Here is a 9,833-nt window from a genome sequence, read left to right as displayed (position 1 = left end):
CGTGGGATGAATGCAGTCGCCCCCTCTCTTGCAGGATCTGTGTCATCTGTACGCGTAGAAAAGCATCACACCATGACCGAACACACACACACACCCACACGCACGGAGTTCCGCGAGCAAAGAGCGCGCCATTTTTCCCGCCAACACATGCGCACAGGGGCATCGCGGTACTTTTTAGTACATCCTTAGTGGATGGGACAGGCAGGGACAGTGGAAAGCGTCCGGAGATGGTCAGACGGAGCCGGATCACGTTTTCGTTTCAGTTCCGGAGGGGGGAGGGGGGGAGAGGGGGAGCGTTGGGGAGTGGTGATGGCTGACGAAAGGACCGTACCGTTCGCTGGCAAAGAGACGAAACTAAAATATTTGTTCTACATGTTGGAGGGAAAAAATAACATTTCGATATTTTTTTAGCGACCTCACCGTATCCCAGTCACGTCACCAGCGTGTGCGCGCTCCAATCCCACAAGCTAGAGCCGATCGAACGAGAACTTTTTGCACGGTGATAGACTCACCCTCAACTCGCCCTCACGCCGACTACCTTCAGCATATTGCTTCCCCGGGTCCGCTGGCCTCGCTCACACACATGCGGATACATTCCGGGACGCCGGGCCGCAGGAACAAAAACGAATAAAGGATAACGCTCACGGGAACTCGAACTCGGCTCGATAGGAACGATAAGGGGAGAGGTTTGATCCAGCCAGCCGCTTCTACTGCTCTCTCTGGCACCGTCTGGCCCTTCCTCGACCGGCAGGCTGGGTTTGCCGGTTGCGTTTGTTTTTCTTCCATTTCTGTGCCGAGAAGAGTGATGCTTTTGTTGTTTCTTCTCCCCCCTGAAAAAAGAGGGGTAGATATGGAGTGCAGGTTTTCACTTTTCCTCAATGGAAAGACAACGAAATTCCCCCCGCCACCCTCACCCCACACTGTACATTAAACGACGGTAAAGAAAAGTGTGTGTGTGTGTCTGGGTTGTATTTGTTGGGTGTATGTTTTTTGAGCTTCTGAGATGTCCTTATTTTGCAAGGACAGGAACACACGTCTCGGACCCAAGCTTGCTTATCCTTTATGGTTTGTTTTAGAGCGTTGTTTTTTTATGATCTGGTTTCAAGTAGTGGTAATTTTGTTACAATTCGTCATATAAATGTGTAATAATCAAGAACATAAATTACATTATGTGTTTATACCATTACTATTAATCAATAATCAATTAGCTGTGGAAATTGTACTTACAAATTTATCAAATTCATCTACTGAGCCTAATAAGAACCGTTATTGCTTTGTATAAATATTAACATGGGATAATTCCGTAGCTTCTAGTTAAGCACTTCGCTTCATACCCGTTTTAATAAGATTGTGGAGTACGAGTCTATTGCAGAATCCATTCCGGCCCATGGGATCAACGAATCTAGTAAATCCGATTAAATTCAATTAAATTCATTAAATCAAAACAATTACGATCATACTGGTCTTTAAAGTCATGTCATGCTACCTCCCAAACCTCTGCTTAAGTTCATTTTTCTCTATCGGAATGGGAATTATACCACGTCGAGGCTTTACAGGTGCTAAATCAATTTACTTTAGATCACTAAATCATTGACTATCACACTCTCAATTGTTTAATCAATCAATAACGTGACATTAATTACATTGATCCATATCCAACCCCCTAGTAATTGGATTATTTATCCCACAATCTTGCAGGAATATTAAAAGGAAATAAAATACGTTCACCTAAAGTTAAGGCATGTTTTGGTACCATTTAACACAAATACTAAATAACCGCCGATATTCAAATTGAACTTGGAACGCTTCAACCCTTCGTAGAACGCTTCAGCCCTTGCGAAAACGCTTCGTACATTAAAACTAAGCCAGCTTGACTCGACCAGCTGTTTCGCACAAACAATCATAAACATTCTTTTTCAACTCAGTTTTGCTTCACGCCAACCCTATTTCGAGCACTCAACCACATGCCGTAATCGCAACCGTCCCGTCAGCACTGCATTGGTATGCGTGAGCTCGTGGTTATTCAATCGAGAAACGTCAGAAAAGGGTGTTCTTGTTTTGAAAGAAAAAAGGGACGGCACAGCACGGAAAGTGAAAAGTTAGAATTCTGCGTGTGCCCTACTAGCCCGTGTGTGCCGCGCGAAAAATGATTGCGTAAAGTTTTCCCCCGATTCGCGCGACCATAAGCGTGGTGCTAGTTCGTGTGTAGTGTTGTTGTGCATCGGTTTTCCAGCCCGCAACTGTGTGTTGCCTTCCCTGCTAGGAGGGTTTGCGACATCATCCGCCCCGTTTTTTTCAGCCCACACCAGTGTCTGCCACTCGCGCCTACGCCGTAACATGTCGTTTTCCTTCAATCCGCTCGGGCCGGGGCTGCATCCAATGCGTAAGTAATGGGGCATTGGCTTGTATGGTGGTGTTTGTTAACTCGATTGTCTGCTTGCTTCCCTTCCACCCAGATCCACTGCTGTCCGGGGGTGGAGGTTTTCTTACCACCCAGCAGCTCGGGGCCCCACCGCCCACGCCCGCCAATGCCGCCCTGCTAGCCGGCATCAACAACAAACCGCTCGAGTTTAAGCTGAAACCAGTCCAGAACGGTTCCGGCGCGGCACCGATGGAGCTGGAAACGGTGGCCGAGCGGGAAGCGATCAAGGATCACGGTGGCAATGCGTTGGCCGCCATGGAAAAGGCACGCGAGGAAAGCATCAGCAAGAAGATGCTGGAGGAACTGCACAAGCAGCACCAAACGGCTCAGCTGCAGCATGCGAACGGGGGCGAGCTCGTGTTCAACCAGCTGCTCCAGCAGCACCAGTCTGCCGCCGCCGCCGCCCACCACCACCACGGTTTCATGATGATGCCAGGCGTGATGAACATGGTCGACGGCACGTCCCTGATCAGCATGCAGCCGTTCCAAATGATGGCCCCCGGGGCGGAACTGTCCAGTGCACTGGGTGGAACCGCCGCCACCGCTCAATCAGTGGCCGGCGGGGGTGGTAGTGGTGGTGTTCCGAGTGCCACAGCGCCCAGCGCCGCCACCAACGCGGAAAAGCCACCGGCCACGGCGAAGGAAATTATTTACTGCAAAAGCTGCACCCTGTTTCCGCCGAACCCGAACGCGCCGGCACCGAAAACGATCGAGCGACCGCCCGGCTGCCGGACGGTGTTCGTCGGCGGCCTGCCCGCCGGCATGACCGAGGAGGTGATGCGGGAAATCTTCGAACGGTGCGGCGAGATCACGACCCTGCGGCTGTCGAAGAAAAACTTCTGCCACATCCGGTACGTGTACGAGGCGTCGGTCGATTCGGCCATCTATCTGTCCGGCTATCGGGTGAAGATCGGCAGCAACTTCACGTACGGTGGCGGTGGCAGTGCGGAGCCGAAAGAGCCCCCGATCTTTGGCGTGCTGCACGTGGACTATGCGCAGGCGCGCGACGACCAGTACGAGTACGAGTGTAAGCAGCGCAAGCTGCAGCGCGAAAAGCGCCACCGGGAGCGGCTGGAGGAGGACCGGTTCCGGTCGCTGTCGCCGCAGCCCGTCGTGCACTATACGGAGCACGAGGCCGGCTCGGTCGCGGAGCGGCTGAAGAACGACGAAACGTTCGCGAAGGCGGTGCAGACGCTGGTGACGTGGCTGGAGCGGGGCGACTGCAGCAAGAAGAACGCGAACAACTTCTACTCGATGATACAGAGCACCAACTCGCACGTCCGCCGGCTGCTGAGCGAGAAGAGCGTGTGCGACGAGGAGCTGAAGCGGGCCCGGGAGCAGTACCGGCGGCAAACGAAGGGCATGCTGGCACAGTGTAAGTACACGCTGGGGGTGTGGGATCAAGCGAAACGCGTGGGCACACCGTGTTAGCTGGCATTTTTTATTTTTTAAATTTCCCCCTAGTTTGTAACGTTACCCTACTTGCTAAGTACCTCACACTGGACCACCCACCGGGCACCGTTTCCAAACACCCCGGACGGGCTGTGCAATGTTTGCGTTAGCGTTCTACCTAGAATACTATTATTACGCACTATTACTTACCACTATCACCTCCTGGCATATACGACATTTTACCTCTTTTGTTGCGTTTCGTGTGAGTTGTGTTGCTGTGCAATCTTTCGTAGGGTTTTGCGCTCGCGGCAGAGCGATAATTGCAGGTGAACCTTTTGCTCGAAGGACAAGTAGTAGTACTCAGGACACCGCTTAGAGAATGGATGTACTATCTGGCTACGGTACTCCGTAAGATCATACTTGTAGCAGGATGTTTGACTGCTCTGTTCCGTCCACTTCCAACTTTACAGCTCTCACGTGTTGTTTCCGGTCTCTCGATTTGCTCGACGTCTTGCTACTTTTGTGAATGTTTTAACTCAATTTCCACCATTTCCCCCCTTTCTTTCGTCCCAAAACATTAACATTTGGGATAAGTTTTATTCATATTATGATACACCACACCTGGTCAGGATCATCCAGATCACCTACACGCACGCAAACCCCTCTTTGTAGTATATTCCGTAGTACATTGAAATGGTTGCTTATAGTGACAGTGAAAGTATTGCAATGCGATAAGATCGTTTGAACAGTATCTCCAAGTGGATCACTTCTACCACTACTACTACTACTACTACTACCTCTACCACTACTATTACCACTACCACGGTTTCAAAGGTACTGTATGTTCGCTTTTCAATCCTCTCTGGAACCTCCTTAGAATGTCCCACTCTGCCTAGCTCGACCGCCTCGACAGGAAGGGCCACGGGAGTCACTCGATCGGTGGAGTAGTAATGCAACGGGATCCCAAACCGTTCTATTCCATTCGTTTTCCCTCGCTTTAAATGTTCCATCGCAACCACACACACACACACACACCGTTCGTTCCCGGGAAATACTTGCCAATGCGTTCCACACACACATACCCCCATATGTATGTAACCACTCATTTCTCGTTCTCGAAAGAAAAGGTATGTAATGCTCGTCTCTACTTTACCGTACTGCTAAGGATGTACAGTTTTTCATGACTCGGATGTACTGCTCTGAAATGGGCTCATTTAGAGGTGTGAGGTACAAGAGCGCGCGTCTTACTCGATCGTTGATTTGGTCTATATGTGCACATACATTGACGATCTTCATACGAGCATCATTCCAGTTTTCTGGTCATTTTTCCTTAATCGATGATCTTGCGTTATGCTTTCTACTAAAACCTCTCATCAATGTGCATTTCCACATTCTTCGTCCTGTTCCTGTGGGGTAACCGTGTTTAGCAGGAAAGCTTGAAACCCTTGAAGTCTGCAATTATTCATCTGTTGGTTTTCCCTTTTTGTATGGCATCTCAGTGTCTAGCTGTAGTATTGACTAATTATAGTTTCCCATTTTTTCTCTCCCCTCTATTCTACGGGCTAGTAGTATCCTATCACTTTGTGTAATACTGAGCCTCCCATCATGTATTGATAGTTTCCAACGGTTTGTTGTAATCTTCCCCGGGATTTACGGATTGCTTCTCGTCATTTTGTTGCAAACTTCCCATTTCATCTTGAATGTTTACTGGCAGTTTATTGGAATTTTCGCAAAGACACTTGTCTCAATTTTCGATGCCTTGTATGTGGATCATTTTGATTATTTTGATAAAAACTCATTGAATCTCAAAAAATCTTTTGATTTATTTTATTTAAGTAAACATTGCATACAAAACCATTTTCAGAATCAAATGTTTAAAATCAAAATCAAGTTATATTAAGATATGGCTTTTACAAAACTACATAAACGTTGTTCAACAATTGTAGAATTTACTAACTAAAATTTTGAGGATACTTTTAGTTGTTATTAGTACATTTTAGTGTCTTTGATTGAAAAAAAAACTTTTTTCCCACACAGTAGTAATTGCATTGCAATTGTTGCACTATTTTTTATCATTTTTTCAAATAAAATTTATTTAAATTATTTCAAAAAATCATAGAAATCAACGTCGCACATGGTGAAGAAAGGTACATGATGAAGGGAAAACGGTAATAATTCATAGCAAAATTCCAATAAAATGTCAATTTGAAATTATATTTCCTATGAGTTCTATATAATACCTTTCACCTTTCTGCTATTGCACATTCAAAGTCCTACAATGTTCTTTGTTAGATATTTAGGATATTTAATTTATCCTTTACCTACTTCTCCTAGGATATGATTAAGATTAGATGATTAGTAAATTGTAAATATAATATAGGGATTTCTTTGGTGTGTGTGTATGTTCATGATTGTTTCTCTTCCGTATTACATTCAGTTCTAAATTTACCTACTGCTCGTGACTTGTTAATTTTTTCTCCCCTTGTTTAATGTTTCATTAAAACATTATTGTTGCAAAATGTGCATCTTTTAATTAAATTTAGCTTCATTCACTGATTTACTCAGCTGTCTAAACATTCCCAATGATGATGCGTTATATTTATGTATGTGTATAGATGTGCGTTAAGGGAAAAACAAAACCAATACCCAACACAAGGGCAATTCACCTTTGCTTACTACAGTGTTTGCAACATATGTACGTGCAGTGGGGAGAGAAAAGAATAGAGAATAGTATTATAACAAACATAATTTCCATTCAATTCCACTGTTCTACTGTGTGCAGTTTACGTTTAACGGAAATCTCTCTGCTCTCTTTGTACACCCACATACACCCCTTTTACCGATCCCCTTCTTCTCTGCCACATGACAAATATCTCTCTATCATTGTTATTACTATTATTATTTTCCACTTCACTTCGATTCAGTCAGTCAGATTGAAAAAGTTTTCAATGCGGCCAGTCACAAGAAGGTTTGGGATCATTTTACTAAAGCCCAAAGAAAAAACATCGATGCGTGGAAGAAGCAGTCACTGGTATGTATTGAACGCTAGTATTTCGTTTCACTGGTTTTCACTTCCCTTTTCTTTGCCCTCTAGTGTTATCCGTTCGCCTCTTGTTTTTTTAGCTTACTCTTGTTTTAAGTAGTAGAAGCTTTGTTACATTGGTTATTTGAAATGTGTATAATGTACTTACATGTAGGCTTTATTTGGTTTATGTGTAATGGTTTTGTTTGAACATTTTGTGTGCTTGCTTGTGTGTTACTAATACTTTGCTGTAAAATTTTCTATGTATCATTTGCATGACATTCTCAAGTTCATATTTAGCAATTCTCCTCGCGTTTTTCCTTTTGATTTTAGCATTGGTAACTTTTTTGCACTGCTTCATTTATTTCTTACTTTTTTAATTATTTTATATGTTTCCGTTTGCTTTTCGTATGAAGTGACAGAACATGTAGAAGTGTAGAGAGTAAATAATGTATCATTTCATTCACCTTGTACGCGTGCCAAAAAAAAAGTATTGACAATAAATGATCATTTAGCGTTGCGTTTATTGTATTGTTGCAACTTCCGGATAAATTATTTTATAACATGTAATTAGTAGACGTTCTCTATTGATTAGTTGTGTAGATGTGTGTATTGCTTTACGAAACAAGTAGAAGTAGCTTGGCAGTTGTTTTTACCCCGTAGCAAACTGCGCTCACATGCTAGCTGTGTACTGCATTAAATTTGTCGCAGAATTTGATCAAAAAAAACCATTCTTGTCCGTGCAACGTGAGTACCTTTGTGCTGTGAATGTTTTGTATAGTTTGTTTGGCCATTCTCCACAACCGTGTGCGCTATGTTTGATCAAATTCTGCTCTACGCTAAAGATGGGAGTGAAGTAAAGAAAAAGAAAGAGAGAGAGAGAGAGAGAGAGTGAGAAACAGAATGGTAATGCTCTCTTTGCACCTATTCGAGTGTGCAACACAAAGCACACAAAAAAGTAAGATAAGTTTTTTGCAACAAATTTACTAAGAAGCGTGAAAACAACCGGTAACAATAACAGAGTGCTGTAGTAGCCAATATCCTACTTGGAAAAATAAACGAAGCGTTTATGCTATGTCGGCAAGTTCTTGACTTGGTATGGAACGAAATTATGACACAACAAATAGCAATACTAAAATACTTTCCATATCAAACGAGATAACTTGTCCTGAAGGTAAGTGATCAGGCAATAAAACATGAAAACCACCTCCCCTTTATTAGAAGTCAACACAAGTTAGAGAGACGAACAAAGTTGTTTTTTGCTTTGCAAAACGAAGAATCGTTTCGATTGACACTGGTTTCGATGAAAAAAAAAAGGTTTTTATTTCTCTCGTAAGCCGTTCCAGCACCGTGTTGCTGCGCGCATAATATTTGTGTTGCGAAGTAGTTGTTTCGCACCAGAGATGGAACACAATGTGGTTCCGAAGGCAAGCAAAGCGACACGAGCAAATGTTCTTGTTGTAGCTATCTTCTCCAGTAAATGATTTTAAATCTTTAGCCATTTCCTTTGTTGCCTGTCAGTTCTTCTGAGCAATAAGAATCACATTTTGATCTACGATCTGCTTTACCGTGCGTGTGTGTGTGTGTGTGTGATAAATCTAATTCCTCCACTTGCTCTTTCTACTACTTCCCATAAAATGCTTCCTGCCGGTATATCGCGCCTCCCGGATCGACGGTTAACGGCAACAACAGGACATAAAATGTGTACAGCTGGATGATTTCCCCGATGAGGATGGGATGGACATGTCCGATGACGATCATTCTGTCTCCTCGCTGCCATGCAAAAAGGCTCGCTGGGAGCAGGATCATAAGGTGTGCAATTGTACCAGAAAATTTATTCACCAAACTCTAACATACTTGTACGACACACACTGTACTTACGGACGTTTTTTCGGTCTTGCTTTCTCCCCCTACTGTAGGACCACGCGGTCGATACGGATCGGGGCACGGCGGACAGTGCTGCCGAGCATCAGTCCCTGCACGACAGCGAGCTCAAGATGAAGATCCTGCACATTGAGGTGCTGCAGGAAACGATCCGCAACCTGCAGACCCAGCTGCTCGAAAACAAAGCCAAAGAGACGGAACGCCAGAACCGCATCTGCGAGCTGGAGGACGAGCTGAAGGATGCGAACGTGAAGCAGCTGCTGCTGAAGACGAAAATAGCCACCAGCAAGGCGGCCGCATCCAGTGCCGCGAGCGTATCGTCCTCGGGCAAGGGCGGTGACTCGGAGAGTGAAGAGTGTCCCGCGGTCCATTTGCCGGACGGCGCCCCACTGGCCACGCCGGTGGAAATGGTAAGCAAAGCGACGGAAACGGCCGCTGCCGATGGGCCGACGGTGCCGGTGGTGCCGAACGAGCGGGAAGCCAAAATGCTTGCCTTCGCCTCAACGTTTCTTATGATCAACCCGCACGGTGCACCGTTCGAGCAGGTCTGGGCGTACGTCGGTCGGTATGTGAACGAGATGAAGCCAAAGGAGCTGGAGGATATGTTTGCCCGCTACCGGCAGCTGTTCGAGCGGTGCAATGCACCGGCTAGTGGCGAACAGCAGGTGCCGGGCGACGGGCCGAATGCCAGCAGTATCCCATCTAGTCCCTGCTATAGATTTATTGCCCACAAAGCACCCGCAGTACAGTAAGGCAAATAGGTCGCTTCTAAAGCTTGCCGAGAGATGTTAATTTAGTAATAGGTTTCTTTTCTCTTGTTGTTGTTGCTTTTATTCAACTTTACCTTTGAACAATCATTGTGGCGTGGTGGATGTTTGCAAAATTGTGACAGTCAAATTTTACTTCGATTGATAGCGTGTTGCGTACCGTATATACCACGTGTTGGTACTTAGGACGTTGTGCTGCTGCTTTAAGAAAAGCAGCACAATATGTTGTGTTCCTTTTATTTTTCTTTAAAAAAGAACCCATTTAATTATAATAAGACACTCTTGATAATTATTGTACACCTGGTTGCTAATCCCAATCGCTTTTCATTTATAATATCTGGGCAGA

The 9,833-nt window shown here is 45.1% G+C and overlaps 1 protein-coding gene across 1 annotated transcript; it reads left to right on the top strand.

Moving 5' to 3' along the window:
• Window positions 1-2,024: 2,024 nt before the first annotated feature.
• LOC121599212 (ecto-NOX disulfide-thiol exchanger 2-like) lies at window positions 2,025-9,784 on the top strand. The gene is made up of 5 exons (XM_041926841.1): window positions 2,025-2,383; window positions 2,457-3,797; window positions 6,739-6,845; window positions 8,529-8,648; window positions 8,756-9,784. Exons 1-5 carry the CDS (start codon window positions 2,338-2,340, stop codon window positions 9,470-9,472), a joined length of 2,331 nt encoding a protein of 776 aa, XP_041782775.1. The 5' UTR covers window positions 2,025-2,337; the 3' UTR covers window positions 9,473-9,784.
• The last annotated feature ends 49 nt before the right edge of the window (window positions 9,785-9,833 follow it).

Source organism: Anopheles merus, chromosome 3L (assembly GCF_017562075.2).
Source record: "Anopheles merus strain MAF chromosome 3L, AmerM5.1, whole genome shotgun sequence".
Lineage (NCBI taxonomy): Eukaryota > Metazoa > Arthropoda > Insecta > Diptera > Culicidae > Anopheles > Anopheles merus.
The sequence above is the reverse complement of the archived record's forward strand: the minus strand, read 5'-3'. Positions and strand labels throughout refer to the sequence as shown.

What these genes read in the sequence shown, in the direction of transcription:
- LOC121599212 (XM_041926841.1), top strand. Translation starts at nt 2,338, where the DNA reads ATGTCGTTTTCCTTCAATCCGCTCGGGCCGGGGCTGCATCCAATGC. An exon ending in GAAGGGCATGCTGGCACAGT is followed by an intron (nt 3,798 to 6,738) that starts GTAAGTACACGC and finishes ACTTCGATTCAG; the next exon opens with TCAGTCAGATTGAAAAAGTT. An exon ending in CGTGGAAGAAGCAGTCACTG is followed by an intron (nt 6,846 to 8,528) that starts GTATGTATTGAA and finishes CGGCAACAACAG; the next exon opens with GACATAAAATGTGTACAGCT.